General features: G+C 41.5%; 1 protein-coding gene across 6 annotated transcripts in view; it reads right to left on the bottom strand.

Moving 5' to 3' along the window:
- Nucleotides 1-20850, bottom strand: part of DOCK10 (dedicator of cytokinesis 10) — a 387536-nt gene that overhangs the window by 110516 nt on the left and 256170 nt on the right. For all 6 annotated transcript variants that reach the window (XM_073579093.1, XM_073579089.1, XM_073579094.1 and 3 more), the window contains exons 28-33: nt 19843-19989; nt 18417-18500; nt 15928-16024; nt 15511-15555; nt 5713-5888; nt 3846-3962 (exon numbers count right to left, since the gene is read on the bottom strand). In XM_073579093.1, the coding sequence (XP_073435194.1) occupies nt 3846-3962; nt 5713-5888; nt 15511-15555; nt 15928-16024; nt 18417-18500; nt 19843-19989 (666 nt within the window). The remainder of the gene's footprint in view (nt 1-3845; nt 3963-5712; nt 5889-15510; nt 15556-15927; nt 16025-18416; nt 18501-19842; nt 19990-20850) is intronic.

The raw sequence follows: 20850 nt of genomic DNA, 5'->3' as shown, positions 1-20850 counted from the left end.
ACATTATAAGCAACTGGGAATTCAAGGTGATCATCAAACATCTAGATAAGTCCCGTGAGGGGTCTAGTTTCCAAAATGGGGTCACTGTGGGGGGGTTTCCACTATTTAGGCACATCAGGGGCTCTCAAAATGCGACATTGCGTCCGCTCTCGATTCCAGCCAATTTTGCTTTCAAAACATGAAACGGTGCTCCTTCACTTCCGAGTCCGGCCGTGCACCCAAACAGTGGTCTACCTCCACACATGGGGTATCGTCTTACTCAGGAGAAAATGCACAATAATTTTTGGGATCCATTTTTAACTGCTGCCTTTGTTAAAATAAAAAAAATGATTTTTAATTTTCACGGCTCTATGTTATATACTCATGTGAAGCACTTGGGGGTTCTGGGTGCTTAACAAACATCTAGATAAGTCCCTTGCGCAGTCTAGTTTCCAAAATGGGGTCACTTGTGGGGGGGTTTCCACTGTTTAGGCACATTAGGGGCTCTCCAAATGCGACAAAGTGTCCCTTCTCGATTCCAGCCAATTTGACGTTCAAAACCTCATCTGGTGCTCCTTCGCTTTCGAGCCCTGCCGTGTGCCTAAAGAGTGGTCTTCCTCCACACATGGGGTATCGGTGTACTTGGGAGAAATTGCACAACAAATATTGTGGTTCATTTTCTCCTGATACCCTTGAGAAAATAAAAAAAAATGTTTCCGAAGTAAAATTTTTGTGAAACAACGTTAAAAATGTTCACTTTTTCCTTCAAATATTGCTTCAGTTCTTGTGAAGCACCTGAAGGGTTAACAAACTTCTTGAATGTGGTGTTCAACACCTTGAGGGGTGCAGTTTTTAGAACATCATATAGGCTCCCAAAGTCACTTCAAATGTGAGGTGGTCCCTAAAAAAATTGGTTTTGTAAATTTTGTGGGAAAAATGAGAAAATGCTGGTCAAATTTTAACTGTTATAACTTCCTAACAAAAAAAATTATGATTCAAAAATTGTGCTGATGTAATGTAGACATGTGGTAAATGTTTTTAATTAACTATTTTGTGTGATATAACGCTTTGATTTAGAGTATAAAAATTAAAAGATTGAATATTGTGAAATTTTCAAAATTTTTGCCAAATTTACATTTTTTTTTCACAAATAAACGCAAGTCATATTAAAGAAATTTTTACCACTATCATAAACTACAAAATGTCACGAAAAAAACAGTCTCAGAACCACCAGGATCCGTTGAAGCGCTCCAGAGTTATAACCACATAAATTGACAGTGGTCAGATTTCAAAATTTAGGTCTTGTCATTAAACTAGAAAGTGGCTTGGTCCTTAAGGGGTTAATATAGCATAGTTGGCAGATCTGTGTTTTGGGTCCCTGGAAGAAACAATACAAACACCAGGAGAACATACAAACTTCATACAGACATTGTTTTTGGTTGGATTCCTAACTAAATTCTAGTGCTGCACGGCCACTGTAACCACTGTGAATATTCTAAATCAGAGAATATTATTATTATTATGCATTTATATAGCGCCATTTATTCCATGGCGCTTTACATGTGAAAAGGGGAAATATAGACAAGTATAATAAACATAAAAAAAAAAAAAAAAGCATTATTTTGATCAAAATCATGTTTACTAAATACCCTTATTATTATTACTACCTTTATGCATTATTTGCAGTATATTTTTTACTTTTTAGTTCAGGATATTTGTGTTTTTTGCTTTTTGTTTTCTCTGGTTAATGGTCATGTGTTAATATGCACTTACATTGTGCATACACATTAAGGCTGGAGTCACACTGGCGAGGAATACGGGAGAGTGAGAGGCGCAAAAAGCACGCATTAGACACGAACCAATGACTCTCTATGGGGTCCCTCGCACCAGCCGTATATTTCTCCTCAGTATCCTACACTCCGTGCCACTCGCAGCATGCTGCGATTGTCAGCGTACTACGCCCGTAATACGCCAATGCAAGTCTATGGGTGCGCAAAAAATACGGATTACACACGGACCACACATGTGACTTGCGAGAAATACGCACCAGGTGTCTTTTAGCAAAGCCGGCAATTCAGTGCGCTATACAGTAAACTCACACTGACAGGTTTAATAAAGAAATGAAAGAATAGATATAGACACATAGAATGCATATATATATATATGTATGTATTCTATGTGTCTATATCTATTGTTTCATTTCTTTATTAAAACTGTCATAGGGCTCCATTATATGTCCATTTTGCAAGCCTGCGAGAAAATCTCACCATACGGATGCCATACGGATTACATACGGATGCTGACATGCGCAAAATACGGGACCACACCTTGATTACGGATGACATACGGAGCACTATTTAGGGGTCTGTCATCCGTATTACGCATGTAAAATACTGACCGTATTTTGCACAGGTTAGGCTGGAGTCACACTAACCTGCGCAAAATACGGTCAGTATTTTACATGCGTAATACGGATGACAGACCCCTAAACAGTGCTCCGTATGTCATCCGTAATCAAGGTGTGGTCGCGTATTTTGCGCATGTCAGCATCCGTATGTAATCCGTATGGCATCCGTATGGCGAGATTTTCTCGCAGGCTTGCAAAATGGACATATAATGGAGCCCTATGACAGTTTTAATAAAGAAATGAAAGAATAGATATAGACACATAGAATGCATATATATATGTATATATATATATATATATATATATATATATATATATATATATATATATGTGTATTCTATGTGTATATATCTATTCTTTCTTTCTTTATTAAACCTGTCAGTGTGAGTTTACTGTATAGCGCACTGAATTGCCGGCTTTGCTAAAAGACACCTGGTGCGTATTTCTCGCAAGTCACACGTGTGGTCCGTGTGTAATCCGTATTTTTTGCGCACCCATAGACTTGCATTGGCGTATTACGGGCGTAGTACGCTGACAATCGCAGCATGCTGCGAGTGGCACGGAGTGTAGGATACGGAGGAGAAATATACGGCTGGTGCGAGGGACCCCATAGAGAATCATTGGTCCGTGTCTAATGCGTGCTTTTTGCGCCTCTCACTCTCCCGTATTCCTCGCCAGTGTGACTCCGGCCTTAGTGTGACTCCAGCCTAACTTACTTTCTCAGTTCAGATTTGTTTTTTATTCATTTCATTGTGCATTCAGTGCATATATGGGTGTGACCGCCCTTTTTCTGAGCTGGGAAAGCCATCCAGTCTGGCCTAAGCTGTTACTAGTGGTTCAGCCGCTCGATCCTTATTCACATTTACGTCACTTGGCAAGTGAAAAGGTTTTAAATACTACAGTAGGACTGTCCCACAAGGGTTGCCGTGACGTGGCGGGATGGCTTGTGCATTATTTTGATCAAAGTTATGTTTACTAAATACCCTTATTATTATTACTACCTTTATGCATTATTTGCAGTATATTTTTTACTTTTTAGTTCAGGATATTTGTGTTTTTTGCTTTTTGTTTTCTCAAGTATAATAAACATGTGTAAGACAAGGGACACACAAGTACATAAGGAGAGGGGACCCTGCCCGCGAGGGCTCACAGTCTACAGGGATGGGTGAGGATAGAAAAATTGTTGTAATACAAAAAATAGTAGAAAACAAGCAAACATTATCCATATATTTACTACTATTATAGGATGAAATAGTATAAATATTACAATAATGTATACCCAAAAATAATAAATACAAAAAAAAATACAGTGTGGAGAAAACTGTTCCAAAATATTGCTGATGTACACATATCCAGGGATCTTGTCCCTTTTACAATACTTGCAGGACACCGGATCCACAGAACGCAGCAATATTTCCCACACTGCACATCCTCTGGCACTGCAACTCTCTACACTTACCTGGTTGGATGTATTAATTGAGAATGGAAAGAAGTCCTTCATGAATATGCGAGACATGTTATCCAGGAGAAGGCCATAAAGGGGTAAATATAAAATAGCGATCTGAGCTTGCTTCTCCTAAAAATATAAAAAAAAACTGTACTAAATGAATGTTACTCCTGCTATAATCCAAGTGTTAACATTAGAAAAGAATTTCTAAGCTAAATGTACAGGGAACTGCCCACTACAGGAAGATGGCCACTGTAAGGAGACTCTACACCAAAATGTATAAAAATCAAAAATCATTTCATGGACAAGAATATAGTTTTATTACTATCAATTAGTGATGAGCACAAGTGCTCATTACTTGATTTTGCTGTGGGTGCTTCGGTATGCACAGAGTAGTGCGGGTGCTCATGTGCAATTTTCGAGTCCCCACAGCCTCATGTTCCGCTGCTGTTAGGCTACTTTCACACTAGCGTTTTTTAGTGCTGCGCTTCGTGCGCAATAGAAACGCATGCAAAAAATGTATCATACGAACGCGTGCAAACGATAGACCATGCGCCCCCATGTTAAAGATAGGGGCGCAGGATGCATGCGCATGGACGCGCATGATGCGCTGCGCTAAAAAACGCTAGTGTGAAACCAGCCTTAGACACTAAACGTGGTAAATGCCTGCCAAACACCGTCAATCCAGCATGTCTAACAGAGGCCATGGGGACTCGAAAATTGCATATGAGCACTTGCACTACTCGGTGCATACTGAAGCACCCTCAGCAAAATCGAGTAATGAGTACTCTAACAGCAGGGAAACATGAGGCCGTGGGGACTCGAAAATTGCACATGCACTACTCGGTGCATACCGGAGCACCCTAGGCAAACACGAGTAACAAGCACTTGCGCTCATCACTACTAACAATCCTTCTTGGTCTAACTGAAGCCCATAATAATGACTGATTTCATTAAAGGGGTTGTCCGCTTTCAGAAAATCCCGATCCCCTGGCAACAGTTTGTTATAAAAAAAAATATATAAACTGCTCTTTGCTCACCCTCCCCAGGTCCACAGCCGAGTCCCCACTGCTGTTCTAATATTGGCTGCTGGGAGGATGTCACGTCATCAGCACATCAGGCACTCACTGAGCTGTGCCTATTGACAGAAAGCTCCATTCATAGTCATTGAGCTAGCTGATTGCTGCTGCACTGTCTACATATCAGATACCAGAAGCTGACTACTTTGTGGTTTGTTTGTTTTTATCACAAAATGTGCCCATCTCATTTGACTCTGTTCTCAAAAGTACAGATAGTGGAGATTTTTTTATATGACTTAATATGGAGAGGACATTGGGATTTTTTTCTTTCTTCAATGATGTTCTTAAAGGGGATGTACAGCTCTTTAAAAAAAAAAATCCAAAATCTCTCCCAAAAAACAGCATGGTTTAAAAAAAAAAAAAAAAAAAAAAAATAATGTCCTCTTGTGGAGCTAGCCAGTGGTCAACTTTGTCAAAATTGCTGCAGCAGTCACATGTATGCTCCTGCTGGAAGAGGAAGCTTGGAGACAGTCGGGGAGCCCAGACAATGCTACGAGAGGAGCACGGGGGGATTGGTAAGTGAGTGTGCATTATTATATGGTAATCCCATGAAGCAGTAAGTGTGTATACAAATACAATAGCTTCAATAATTTTCAGAATCAAAGGGGTTTTCCCTACCTCCACAGTGATGACCTATCTACAAAATGGCAACTTCAGCCAACAGTGTGATGGATGAGCGGCTTCCACTATGTAGTGCTGATCTGCTCCATTCATTTCAGTACAACACATCATCAATATGTACCAGTGAAGTATAAATCCACATTTACTTTCTAGGCAGAAACAATGAGGCGCTTAGTTACCTTATTAGTATATCTGTCATCAAAGGAGTGCTTAGCCATGATGTTCTTCAGTGCTGTCAGGGCAAGGTGCCGAATATCCTGGTCTTCTTGCAATGCAAGACCAACCTCCCTTAGTAGTACGCCAATTAGGAAGTGCTTCCGACAGAAGTCATCTGTTAAGGTGTACTCTGGCATGTCTTCAGTGAAAAATGGAGATAATATAATTGTAACACTTGCTTTGATCATCCTTTCAGTAAATGTTATTTTGGTATAATGAACATTATACAATTTTCTAATGTACAGTACTTGCAGCTGTACAAATACCTGAAGCAAAAACCAAAAGAAATGAACTGGACTGAAAGGTGATATGCATGCAACGTGTAGGAGCATGGTCACACTGGCCACTAAACAGAAAAAAGCGAAGATAAAAATAAAATGAGCAAATGCCCTGCTGTAAGTAAATAAATAGCAATAGTGCATGAAAATAACATCGGGTACATAATGTACAGCTCACAGAAAGTGGGGCCATGCTTATTTTTGCACAGAGTGCAAATAACCTAAACGTATGTTCACACTGGTGGTGGGATGTCTTTTACTTTTTTTGATCAAAACAATGTTAATTAAAGCACCCTATGTTACTTTCACGCACTATTGTTATTTTTTGCAGGGTATTTGCTCATTTTGTTTTCATCTTAGGTTTTGTCTGTTTAGTGGCCAGTGTGAACATGCGCCTACATGTTGCATGCACACCAACTTATATTCTAGTTAATTTCCTTTGGTTTAGTCTTTTGCACTCTGTGCAAATAAAAGTGTGGTTTCCCTTTTCTTTAAGCGGGACATTACGTTTATACAGCTTCCCATTGCTGGGTGTCCATTAGTCGGGCCTCGGTCCTGCTCAGCCCTTATTCACATTTACATCATTTGACATATGGTAAGGTCTTAATACTAGAGGATAGGACCATCCCGAGTAGAGTCCCCGTGACGTGGTGTGATTTTTTTTTTCTAACGAAAACAATGTCTTATGTTATTTTAATGCACACTTGCTATTTATTTATGTATTTATTTACTGCAAGATATTTTCTTATTTTGTTTTTATCTTAGGTTTTGTACAAATATCGGGCTATTGTTAAGTAAAGATGAGTGAATATTTCAATGTTCGGTTCGGATAACGATCGCCGAATTTGCAATATTCGACAATTAATTTGCTGAATATTCGCCGAACATAACCAAACGCCTTTCATTTCAATGGGAGGCAAAAACAAAAGCAAGAACATCATCTTATAACAGCCCCAAATACTGCCAAAACACATCAATTGAGGGGCAGACACTGGGTCAGCATTTACAGCTTTCAGTTGAACATCACAGTAAGATGAGGTGGGTGAGGGATCGGTGTAGGCCTCCTGTGCTGGGAGCCCTGATACTTCATGCAACAGATCAACCTGCTTTCATACTCAGGTGGCACAAATATCACATACATTTTGTAGTCTACTATTGTCAGAAAACTCTAAGGATAGTAACAAGGAGTCAAGGAAGTGGAGGCCTGACGGTCTTGGAGGCCTACTGCTACAGGCAACACGCATGAAGGAGAACCAACCAGGAGTCTACACGTTCACAAAAATTAGTGACGGACACCAACAAAGTGGCATCAATTACAATAAAGTAGAATTAGTGTAGCAGGGACCGACACCCTCCACTACAGCCAACCCAGCAGATGGAGACTGTAACGGGCAAAGTGGTGGAATCACTGTTCCGTATCCCTCTGAAAGCCTGGAAAAGGTGTAACTAGGTGGCCAACCAAATCCATGCTTTGACAAGTGGCAGCAGGCGAAAACTGCGACCCAAGGAGGTACAAAGAGGTAGCACCAGGTGCTACTCCATGGCTGACCCTCAGAAGGTGGCAGCTAACCGCCTTCAACAGGTGTTGAGGAGAGCCTTAAGATCAAATACTTAATTTACCTCAAGACATAAGAGATTGAGAGGAACTACCCACAAAGTGTATTATTTCACCTTACATGAGCTTTTTCAGATCAAAGTGTGACACTAAAGATGGCTGCCATTTCCTGTTTACATCACACACCATGTGATCATGGATCTGGAATTTCCTGTTTCAGCAAACACCATGTGCTCCATGGATCCACCCATGATGACGCCCACTCTGATGTCCTCATGGACCAACCCAGCCTGATGACCTCATGGATCCGCCCACGGACTAGCTCACTGCCCAACCCACTAACCAATAATAATAATAATAATAATAATAATAATAATAATAATAATTTTATTTCTATAGCCCCAACATATTCCGCAGCACTTTACATTATAGAGGGGACTTCTACAGACAATAGACATTACAGCATAGCATAGCAATAAACACATAGATCAAAACAGATACCAATAGGAATGAGGGCCTGCTCGCAAGCTTACAATCTATAAGGGAAAAGGGGAGACACGAAAGGTGGATGGTAACAATTGCTTTTATTGTTTGGACCATCCCTAGTGTAAGAATCGGGTGTTCCTGTTGCTGAATGAACCAGTCAACAGTCTAAATATGTAACAGTAAAGACACATAGGGCAATTAAATGCAAAAAGCATGTGAGAACATGATGCGAGGAACCTGGATACAGTAAAGAATTAATTTTGAAATGAGCCACACAGGAATAATTAGGTTAGTCTGTTGAGGAGATAGGCCAGTATGAACAATTGCATTTTTAAGGCACGCTTAAAACTGTGGGGATTGGGGATTAATCGTATTAGCCTGGGTAGTGCATTCCAAAGAATCGGCGTAGCACTTGAAAAGTCTTGGAGACAGGAGTGGGAGGTTCTGATTAATGAGGATGTTAACCTCAGGTCATTAGCAGAATGGAGGGCATGGGTAGGGTGGTAGGCTGAGACTGGGGAGGAGATGTAGGGTGGTGCTGAGCCATGGAGTACTTTGTGGGTGAGGGTAATAAGTTTATACTGAATTCTGGAGTGGATGGGTAGCCAGTGTAAGGACTAGCACAAGGTAGAGGCATCGGTATAGCGATTGGGGAGGAATATGATCCAGGCTGCTGCATTCAGGATGGATTGGAGAGGGGAAAGTTTGGTAAGAGGGAGACAACCAATAGAATACATCCGAACACTCCCATTTTAGAGTTAACCGAGCCCCCTTACAAGGGACATATAAATCTATGTTTGAATCAATAAAGTCTCTCTCTCTCTTGCTCGCTTGGAGCTGAGCCATAGATTGATAAAAGAAAGGTTACATCCGACTGAGTCTCTGATGTGATTCTTTTAGTGCGCACTGATCAATACCCATTAGGCCAGGAGCAGGCAACTAGTGAACATTTCTTATTGTTCAACCTAACACAGGTAAGCTGCTACAGCCTGAAGGAGGGATGAAAAATGCAGGCAGGCACTGTAGGGACTCTGGAACCACGGGTGCAGATGGGACCGGCTAGGGAACAGAAAAGCACTGGCAGGTGCGGGCTGGACTGGGTGTTAGACAGATGGGCACTGGCAGGTGCGATCTGGATCGGCAGACGGACAGAAAAGCACAGACAGGTACTAGCAGGCAGGCACAGACAGGTAAGAGCAGAAGGGTACAGAGTAGACAAGCAGACAGGCTGACCTGGGGAACCTGACATCTGGCAATCATGCAAGGCAAACTAACAATGTATCTCAGGCACCTCCATATTGGAGAAGCCTTAAATAGAAGGTGTCGCCCAGCTATAGGTTGGAAACATCTTAGTTTGATACAGGTGGTCCCTTTAAGAGGGAGTGAGCGCATGCAGTTCTCAGTCCTACCACTGAACCTTGGTGGACACCGATACATAGTGGGCGAGATGAGGAGGTGGTGTGTGAGTGGGAGACACTGAATGTCCTGTCTGTTAGTTACAAGGAGATCCAACAAAAGGGCCAAGTCTGTAATGTCAACAGATCAAATAATCTGTGGTAAGAGGAAATGGTCCACTGTGTCAAAGACAGATGCCAAGTTCAGGAGTGGTCAAGGAAGTGGGTGGGTGAGCCTGGGGGCCAGTATATAACTGCCACTCTGAGGGAGAGGGAATGGAATACCCTTGATGGTGTGAACCTCAAAAGAAGAATGGCGTCCAATCGGTCTGTATTTATTTATTGGATTAAAAACAAGATTATTGTTGACAGCGAGGAGTGTAGGGTTATCGTGGAGTTAGCAGTGATCGTACGGCGGGATATACACATATTCCATGTGTTCTAATCTGGACGTGGCTAAGCCGTAAGCTCACTATTACTTTTCTGAGAAGTAATTATTGTGAACAGCCTGTGGCCTCCTCGGATGATTCGTCGCCCAATCGTGTAATTGTGTGGACAATAGGGGCCAGCTGAGAGCTATTCACTACAAAGATCACAGCGCTTGTTTCTGTATGACTGTGATCTCTGTGATTATTGCATGGCTACTCCAATCTGTTGGCCATGGAAATGCAGCCTTTCCGCCTTATGGATACAGACGATTTCTGAAAGCTGATGCCCGTCGCAACCCCCCAGTACCAGTTGCCCATTCACCGCATGAAAACATCACCCATTACCTGAAAAATTATGTCTGCCGGGATGCTTTTCAACAATGACACCTGGATGAGCAAGCATGGACCGGGGAGTTACATCTAGATGACTTGGCACTGGGTGACTCTGGTGGCTGTAGGGGCCGCCAGGGAAGGGGCACTTGGGGAAGGAGAACTAAACCACTATACACCATACGATGGATAAATAAACTAATAGACAACAGGGATTGGAGAAATAAACTACTAAACAGCTATAATTGCAGAAATAACAAATTAACACCAGAACATGGAGAGCTAAACTAATAGACAACAGGGATTGGAGAACTAAACAGCTTGAGTCGGAGAACTGAACTAGTACACACCAGGGAATGGAGAACTAAAGCAGACACCAAGGTGTCACTAGACACCAAGTCTTGGAACCCCAGGGCTTGTGGAACAAACCTCTGTGTTATGATTGGGTCAACGAGGAGGAAAGCAAGACCAAGCTAAGCCACAGAAAACCAGAGAGGTTGGTAACTAAGCGGATTGCAGACCCCTGATCTTATCCGCATAACTAGCAGTAGCCGTGGAGCGTACCTACGATGATCCTAGACGCCTCGACACAGCCGGAGAACTAAATAAGCCTAAAGCAAGAAAGGGGAAATCTAAACTGCCCCAGAGAAGACCCCAAATGAATAGATACCCCCAAGCATATATTGTCGGTGAGACAAGATGAAAACACAAACGCAGGTAGGAAAATAGACTGAGAAAACGATGGGGCCCACACTAACTAGATAGGACAGGAAAGGAAAGCCACCATCTGCAATCACGCAAAAAACCCTGCAAAAAAAAGGCCAACACATCTGATAGAAAAATACTGAAGTCACTAGATTTCGCCCACTATATCAGCACTCTGGCATATTCTGAAAGCAGAGCAAAAAGAGGCCAATCTAATAAGGGACAAAAACAAACTGGCACAAGCAGTAACATAAGGATGGAAATTCAGCACAGCCCCAACAGGAGCTGGCTGAACACACAAGACTGAAATAGACAAAACCAGATCAAATGTGAACAATAGCAAAAGAACACTTAGCTGAGCATGCAGGGACTGAGCTGGAAACTAAGACCTCATGAGGCAGGAAAAAATCACCAGCAGGGATAGAGGGAGTCGGCTGTCTTAAATCCAGTCAGAAACTCCAGATCTCCAGTCATCCTCCTCATTATCAGGTGGCAGGTCTCTGTTAATTAGATCAGCTCCATTACCTCCAGTAACCACCAGAGGGAGCCTGGAAAGAGAACTCGCGACCCCTCTGTCAATATAACCAGCTCCATTACCTTCACTAGTAACCAGAGGTAGGCCAGAAAGCGAATTCACAACACCTCTGTATGTAACAGTTCCTGCAGTGCTTCTGCCTTCTCCACCTCCTCTAGGGCCTCCACCTGTGCCCTCAACCCCTGCCTTAATTAAACAAATGTTCCAACACTGTAGAGAGAATCCCTCCCTCACTTCCATACTGTGCAGCCAGGGCTCACCATAATCAGGCAGTGTTTACAATAATATACCTTTAGGGTTAACAATATCTATAAGTTCAGGTCTGTTGTCTCACAGACATTTGCCATGGGAGGAACAAATGGAGAAGGACCATGAAAAGGACGAGAAGGAAGAGGTGATGGATGAGCAATAGTTAGGAGATGAAGACGATAATACTTCCCTCTATGTAGTCCTTGGTTGTTAGGAGGGGATGGAGGAAGAAAGCTTGAGTGTTATTCCACCACCAACACACTGTGGAGTTGGACTTCGTGAAAGAGACTGACCCATTAGCGCCTTCTTGCAGCACTATGTGCAACATGATTGTTACCCGTATAGTTATGATTCCAAATAGTGCTGACTACTGGGTTGCCAGTGTGTTCTATCCACAATACAAAAGTAAATTTTGCCTGTTGCTTTTCCCCTGGGAAAGGGACGAACCCATGCTGCAGTATCAAAACATGCTGGAAGGCAATCTTGACAGTGGTTTTCCCCAACACAGCAGTGAGGCACACACTTTGAATCGCAGTGATAGCCTTCCAACCACAGAAACGTTCAGTTGTCAACGCAAAACATTAGCAGTCTTGCAGCGCTGGAGTCCTGTGTTACAACCCCACCAAGGACAGCATCTGCAAAGAGTTTGTATGTTCTACCCGCGTTTGCGAGGGTTTACTTATCACTAATTATTTTTCTACCCACACTACAAAGACATACAGATAGTAAATTTAGATTGTGAGTCTCAATGATGACAGTGGCAGCAATGTCTGTAAAGCGAATGTTGAATTATTGACACTATATAAGTCATAAACTCCCCCCCCCCCCCAAAATTGAAAGTGATGCTCAGCCACACTCAGGTGGCACACATGTCAGTTTTGTGGATTACTATTGTTAGCAAAACTTAAGGATAGTAACACGGGTAGTTGACTAAAAGACAGTGAAGGACTGCTGATATTGGAGGTCAACGGCTACAGGCAATACACATGAAGGAGACCCAACACGGAATCTATACATTTACAAAAATTAGTGTCAGACACTAACAAAGTAGCATCAATTTTACCATAGCAGAAATAGTATAATAGGGACCGACAAGTCTTCCACTACATCCAAACCAGAAGGTGGACACCCAAGTAGGACTGTTCACATCTCCACAAATTAGTGTTAACATCTCCAGCAGCAACAACAGCAGGCACATAAGCCCCACTAAAGATATCAGAGACTGGAATTAAGCAAGAACAATGCAGCACACTAAAAAATACAACATCCAGTAGCAGAGGTTGACAGTTGTCTTTGGATAGGAAGTCACGTTAGTGGTTCACTACTGCTTTCGGAAACATTAACAGCTACCCCACATGTACCTCGAATACGAAGCCTAATCCCCCCTTCTCCATGACCTCGCTTTTTCACAGTTATGTTGCTCAGATAGTGTGCTAGAGCACATTCTTAGCAACTAAAAATAGATTTTTTACTCTGCACAACCTCTGCACACAGCTGAATTTCAGCAGCGCAAAATTAGAAGGTGAAATATGGTGTGATTAATCACGTTACTCACAGCAGAAAGAATTGTTTCAGTGTCTATGAGTCCTGTATGAAAAAGAAGGTTTGATCCAAAAAATTTCAAAGTGAGATGTCCCCTACTGTATGACGTTAGTAATAGAATCACTTTTTGGGGTCTGTCGATGAGGCCTGTATGACATTGACTAGATGCTTAAAACAATTTCAAACTGAGATCTCCCCTTCTGTATTTGGTTAGTAACATGAAATAATTTTTTTTTAGTGTAGGTGAGGCCTGTATAATCTAGAAGATTGTCTGTGGCATTGGAACGCTCTCTTTCCTACAGTTGCTGCTGGCAGGGTGCAGGTTTGATGGAGAAATATGGCCGACTTGTCGTTATATGAACTGATTAGGAAAACGACCATGAAGAAAGCGGGAATGGGAACGTACAACAGGATCAGTAACAGAGCGGCTATGGGAAGTACAAGATCCAGGATCCAGCCTATATTGATTACTCATTCACCCAACACCAATTACCAGAGAGCACTTGATGCTCGTCAGATGCCCGTGAGAAATTGGATGCCAAAGATCCACATAATCTAGAAGATAGGCTCAAAACAATTTCAAACTAAGATCTTGGCTGCTTGCATCACTTTTGTAAAAAAAAAAAAATTAATTAATTTTAATGTGCAACAGCTCTGCACACAGAACAATTTCAACGCCACTAAATGAAAAGGTTGGATATAATGGGCTATATCACTTTTATCAACAGAAAAAAATTAGTATTTTAATGTGCTTGACGTCTGCAGACAGGTTCATATCACCGCCACAGCATGAAAATGTGGGATACAGCAGGCTTTTTCACATATAGCTAGTGAAAAAATATTATTTAGAATGCTATACTTGTGCATGGAGCACAATAGAAGCATTGCACAACACACTTGTAGGACATGTGCCCTGCCGGCTTTGTCTGTGGCCAAAAAAATTGCTGGAAGGTAAATTTTACAGCCATACTGGACACGATCTAGCTCCACTATTTGACTGATAATACACAACCGTCTATCTAGCTAAAATCTTGCTGTTAACAGTGCCAGCGTCAGGAGCAGCCTCTCTGCGCTGTTACAGTGTCAAAATGGCGTTAAAACAAGATGTCCGCTATTTATATGTAGAGGGACATGTGATTTCAGTAGCCAATGAGACAAGCCGTTGTGTCAGGACATTGTGGGTGTTTCCGATGCCCTGATTGGCTAGTCTCAATGTGCAAACATAAAGTTAGGAAAAAAAAAATGACTGCTTACAAGAACGCCGTTACTCTGGGCTCTGCAAACCATCTCCCCTCATCAGACAAGTGCCAGACTCTCATGATACACCACCATTATCGTTGCTAAAGTGCTGAAAATACTTTTGCGGCAACATAAATATTTTCCTGCACTTTTTACCGATTTTATAAAATTTTGCTCGTGTTTCCGATCACGAATCAGAATGTGCAATATCGTGCTGAAAATATATGTTTGACGATCATATTCTGAACAAATTCGCTCATCGCTATTCTTAAGATCTCTCCTTGCATTCTTCTACTCTTTACTTCCATAGGATGAAATACTGTCCTAGTCATGGATGCACACACGGATACATGGCTTGTTATAAATTCTGCACCCGGTCATCCATCATCATACTAAATGACTGCCACCAGATATATCGACAACTGTAAGGAATTGTTTTAGAAAGTAAAAAATATTGCGTTTTATTTTCATTATACATACAGTAATAATATTTTCTTGTTGAAACTGAAATTTTCACCTTCAGAATCTTCTTTTTATCACACATACATATATTTTTTAACTGAAAATCATGTATGCACTCTGGTTTCACTAAAACTTTCGCACTGTTTGCCTTCTACAGCCTCTGTGCTTCGCTGCCAATTGCTGAATGCAGAAAGCGCTCACTGAGAATTTGTTAGTGGTTCTGAATGAAACTTTTTAACTCTAATTTTCCTTTTTCTGAGCATATTTAGGGTCACATGATAATTGAGCCAAATTTTGTGATCCTAAATCAGCTACAAGTTCAGAAGATTTATAAACGGACCCATTAGAATGAGCTCACTGACAGATTCTGTGTTAATTCATTCTGCAGCCAGCAATAAACAATGAACCACACAGGCTCTAGATGGCGAAACATTCCATTTTTAATTTAAGCCAAAAATACATGTATTTAAGTAACAAAACTGGCCTGACTGGTGTCCAGATCATTTAATTAATTGTAATGCGATTAAACTTTCTTGCTGCAAAAAAATGAGTACGTACCTAATGCATGGTATGCTTTTGTAGAGTCTGTGGGTGTAACTGAATCTTCACATTGTGTGGGAAAGAAGAAAATACATTGTTTAAAAATATATGTATAAAACAAGTAACTTCCCGGTTTAGAAAATGCAGTTACTTTAGTCCTGATTCAAAATGGCCGCCATGGTGACCAACCATCTTGAAAAGTTTCCCTCCTCCCATACACTAATGTGCCACAAACAGGAAGTTGCTATCACCAACCATTCCCATTTTATTTAGGTGTATCCATATAAATGGCCCACCCAGGTGTATCCATATAAATGGCCCACTCTGTACAGATCAATCATTTCTAGCCATGTTGTATGTATGTCTGCAGATGGAATCAGGGAATCATTGTTGCTGACCTGGCGTGTAACACAGACACACAGAAGGGTTAATTACCTGGGATGTTTGTGGATCGAATCGGTAAACAGAGTGGAATGAAATGTTCGTGACTGCAGACCTCCTGGAGAAACTCAAACTTGTACTGGTACAAGACCTGAAATGTAAGGACACCTGTCAGCCACAGGAATTGTAATAGGGGACTGAAAAGTAATGTAATGACAAGTATAAAATTCACGGTCACGTCTTCCCATCTGACAAAACCAATCAAATCCATTAGCACCAATTTCTAAAAACTAGACAACAGGATCTGTAGCTGAAAAGGAAGAGTATATGCGACATGTAAGTATAATAGGGCAATGGATGCAGATGTACCCGGTCCTTGGAGCCTAGGAAGGCCCACAACGTCTCTTCATATGTGATGACCAATACTGTTAAAGAACCTTTATAGATGGGGTCCTTGTCAGACATTGTTTGACGATTTTGCACTGGGGCCCATTAGCTTCATGTTACGCCAATGTGCACGACTGGTCTTTACTGAAGAGTCAGAATTGGCAACTCATGAACTTCCATAGGACAGTTAAAAATACATGTGAATGAGCCATTAGACCCCTTTCATCCATGTTTTTCAAGTATGCCAAAAAATTTAATGTGTATTATCAGTGTTTTAGATCCACGTGTCATCAGTGTTTTAGATCTATGTGTCAGTGTGTCATCAGTGGTTTAAATCCATGTGTCAGTGTGTCATCAGTGTTTTGGATCTATGTGTCAGTGTGTCATCAGTGTTTTGGATCCATATGTCAGTGTGTCATCAGTGCTTTAGATCTATGTGTCAGTGTGTCATCAGTGTTTTGGATCCATGTGTCAGTGTGTCATCAGTGTTTTGGATCCATGTGTCATCAGTGTTTTGGATCCATGTGTCAGTGTGTCATCAGTGCTTTAGATCTATGTGTCAGTGTGTCATCAGTGTTTTGGATCCATGTGTCAGTGTGTCATCAGTGTTTTGGATCCATGTGTCATCAGTGTTTTGTATCCATGTGTCAGAGTTTCATCAGTGTTTTGGATCTATGTGTCAGTGTGTCATCAGTGTTTTGGATCCATGTGTCTGTGCCATCATTGTTTTGTATCCATGTGTCAGTGTGTCATCAGTGTTTTGTATCCATGTGTCAGAGTTTCATCAGTGTTTTGTATCCATGTGTCAGTGTGTCATCAGTGTTTTAGATCTATGTGTCAGTGTGTCATCAGTGTTTTGGATCCATGTGTCATCAGTGTTTTGTATCCATGTGTCAGTGTGTCATCAGTGTTTTGTATCCATATGTCAGAGTTTCATCAGTGTTTTGTATCCATGTGTCAGTGTGTCATCAGTGTTTTAGATCTATGTGTCAGTGTGTCATCAGTGTTTTGGATCCATGTGTCAGTGTGTCATCAGTGTTTTAGATCCATGTGTCAGTGTGTCATCAGTGTTTTAGATCTATGTGTCAGTGTGTCATCAGTGTTTTGGATCCATGTGTCAGTGTGTCATCAGTGTTTTGGATCCATGTGTCAGTGTTTCATCAGTGTTTTGGATCTATGTGTCAGTGTGTCATCAGTGTTTTGGATCTATGTGTCTGTGCCATCATTGTTTTGTATCCATGTGTCAGTGTGTCATCAGTGTTTTAGATCCATGTGTCAGTGTGTCATCAGTGTTTTAGATCCATGTGTCAGTGTGTCATCAGTGTTTTGGATCTATGTGTCTGTGCCATCATTGTTTTGTATCCATGTGTCAGTGTGTCATCAGTGTTTTAGATCCGTGTGTCAGTGTGTCATCAGTGTTTTAGATCCATGTGTCAGTGTGTCATCAGTGTTTTAGATCCATGTGTCAGTGTGTCATCAGTGCTTTAGATCTATGTGTCTGTGTCATCAGTGTTTTGTATCCATGTGTCAATGTGTCATCAGTGTTTTGGATCTATGTCAGTGTGTATTCAGTGTTTTGGATCTATGTGTCAGTGTGTCACCATCAGTGTTTTGGATCTGTGTGTCAGTGTGTCATCAGTGCTTTAGATCCATGTGTCAGTGTGTCATCAGTGCTTTAGCTCTATGTGTCTGTGTCATCAGTGTTTTGTATCCCTGTGTTATCAGTGTTTTGGATCCATGTTTCAGCGCGTCACCAGTATTTATTTACATATGGATAAATAAAGTACGAAGCTTCACCTATGCTTTCCAATGTTAATCATGGACTGCACACTGATGTCTCATGCATGTGCTGTGTGTATTTTTCACACACATATAGACATATACTGGAACTTTTCATCTGTGCTGTGGACCGTGAGTTTTGGACAGACACACGGTCAGTGAAACAACAAGGACATATCAATAGCCCCATAAACTATAATGGGTAGGTGTTCTGTCCTTGAAAAACACGGATAAAACACATAGGTGTAACATGGACGTCTGATTGAGCCCTTACATGGGGTCTGGGTATTTTTCATTACATGCAAAACTTAATATAATATTTACTAGACCAACAAGAACATAATGTACTTCAATGGCATTAGTAAATGAACCTTTACCTTGTCGTCTCCCGGGCTGAACATACTGATGCAGCCACTTATCATCTTGAATACAAAGCCACGGTCCATAAATGTGAAACAGCGCTAGGAATCAAAGATTTTAGATTTTTTAAACCAAATTAAACAATTGCTCACATGCACAAGTCTCTTCATGCACTATAAATTAAAAGGTCAGTATCAGATGTGGAAGATATGTTTTGAGAAGTACAATAAAATATGTTTAGGCTATGTGCCCACGCTAGCGTTTTTAAACGCGCAGGAAAAGGATCCCCTTCCCAGAAAACGCGCGTCTTTTTCCGTGCGTTTTTTGACGCGTTTTTGACGTGTTTTTTGACACGCGATTTCTGGGATCATTGGGGATGGCTAAAAACGCTGAGCAATGCGGGAATTAATGAGCATGCTGCGTTTTTAGCCGCTAAGCGATTCCTGAGCGGTTAAAAACGCATGCATTGACAGAAAAAGCCAAAAATGCATGCTAATTAATTTGATGCATCTTTTAAGCGTTTCTGCAGCGTCTGATCCGGCTCAAACGCTGCGGAAACGCTTACAAAAACGCATCGTGGGCACACAGCCTTAAAGAGGTTTTCAAATCCCCATAGCCATGTAGCAGAAATGGTAAAATCTGCCCAATGTTGCATGTCTGACAATTCTTGGAGCAGATTTTACCCTTTGCAAATCTTGAATGTTAATGTCTATTTTTTTAACTCTAAATTTATCTATTTTTTAGTTTTATCTATATTTTAGGCTAGGATAGGGACAGTACTTCCAGCTTTTACTCTATCAGCCCGGACACTATTAGATTTGAGCAACAATATTTGCAACTAGTAGTCCATAGTCACTAGACCAGTGTTCTAGGAACTTCCTACTACCCTTGGCACTCCGAGGCCTCTTTTGATTTTATAGGCCTCTAGAGGAACCTTTTGGTGCTCTCACAGGCCTCTAATGGGAAAATATGCCGGGGATGTGGCACTCGCAGTGCTCTGGGGGTCCAGTGGTACCGATTGAATGGTCGATCATGTGCTCTGGTCCAGTGATAGCAATCAAGTGGCCGATCATGTGCACCTTCGCTTCCATCATTCTTAATGGAAGTGCTGATGACCATCTGAATGTATTGCTCAGCTATCTCCAGTGGTCTCTTAGCTAATGAACAGAGGCGTGCATGTTCGGCTATCACTCCATTCCAAAGGGTCCAGCTCTTCATTCACTCTTCAGAGTGCCGGTTCTCAAAATCAATGGGGGTCCCAGCATTTAGACCCTTAGCAATCAAGAAATTATCCACTATCACATGAGTTAGAGGATAACTTCCAAACTTGGTGGAACAACCCCTTTAAATAAAGATCTAAAACTTAATTATTACAGTCCAAGCAAAAAATGGTCTAAACAAGATAAAATAATGGGAACAATCGAATCAATGACCAACTCTCACCTTCAGAAACCAGGCAAGGCTGGAGTTAGCCCTTTTTGTCTCCTCCATGGCATCTTTGTATTTCCAAATGATATGGTCGGAGAAGCTCATGACAAGCGATTCCAATTCATTGTGGAAGGTTTTAGGGAACCTTTTAGTGCGCTCAACCTTACAAATAGAGGAAAGTTTCAATCAGAGATAAATTGCTGCCAGCTCAGTCATTACATATAATAGAAGTATGAAAAAATGTAAACGAGCTACATCTAGAAGTGCAGCTAAAGCTGCCATATGTCAGGTGGAAACGGACAGGCTATAATATAAATGCTTTTAGGAGGCCTGATAACATCTTCGTCATTGTTGCAAAACTTGTATAACGCCATAACTATAAGTTGTGCAGATGACATGATGATGCAGAAAGGTTTTATTTTGCAACAGAAAGTAGTTGTGTCATACGGCAAATGTGGCATATTTGCAACAACAGTAAATCTGTGTCCCTAAATCATAGGAAAGTTATTAAAAATGTTCTATAGTATGGAGACTACTACCATGGCATCAATCTGTGGTTTTATGAAGACATTATTTGATGGTCACTAGTCTGGAGATCAGTGTCCCCACCCAGCTGTTCAGGCGTCATATGTGCTTATGTTGCCCCCTGCATGTGACTTCCCACCAGGTGCGGATATACCCTTGCTGCAACCTGGGCAGAAAACAAGGGCCCAAGAAGGAGGCACACTTACACCTCCAAAACATTATGAGGAGCTGTTGGACTGCAAAGGGGCCCATATACTGTTCTTGCACAGGGACCCTGTTCTGTCTGTGTCTGCACCTGCTCCCGCCAAGGGTCAAAGAAGAATTACTAGAAGTTGTTTCCATGAACTAAGCCAAACCACTGGCAAATAAAACAAGGGTAAAATCATGACACTTGGTCATACTTTTGATATGCTTTCCCCTCTAATACCCAGTATGATGCTGCACCACCTGTTGTATATGAAATGTTCTCACAACCTACGCAAGATACACAATCTCTGC

The sequence above is a fragment of the Dendrobates tinctorius genome, unplaced genomic scaffold, assembly GCF_039654945.1.
Source record: "Dendrobates tinctorius isolate UK_male_01 unplaced genomic scaffold, ASM3965494v1 ptg000060l, whole genome shotgun sequence".
NCBI lineage: Eukaryota > Metazoa > Chordata > Amphibia > Anura > Dendrobatidae > Dendrobates > Dendrobates tinctorius.
The sequence above is the reverse complement of the archived record's forward strand: the minus strand, read 5'-3'. Positions and strand labels throughout refer to the sequence as shown.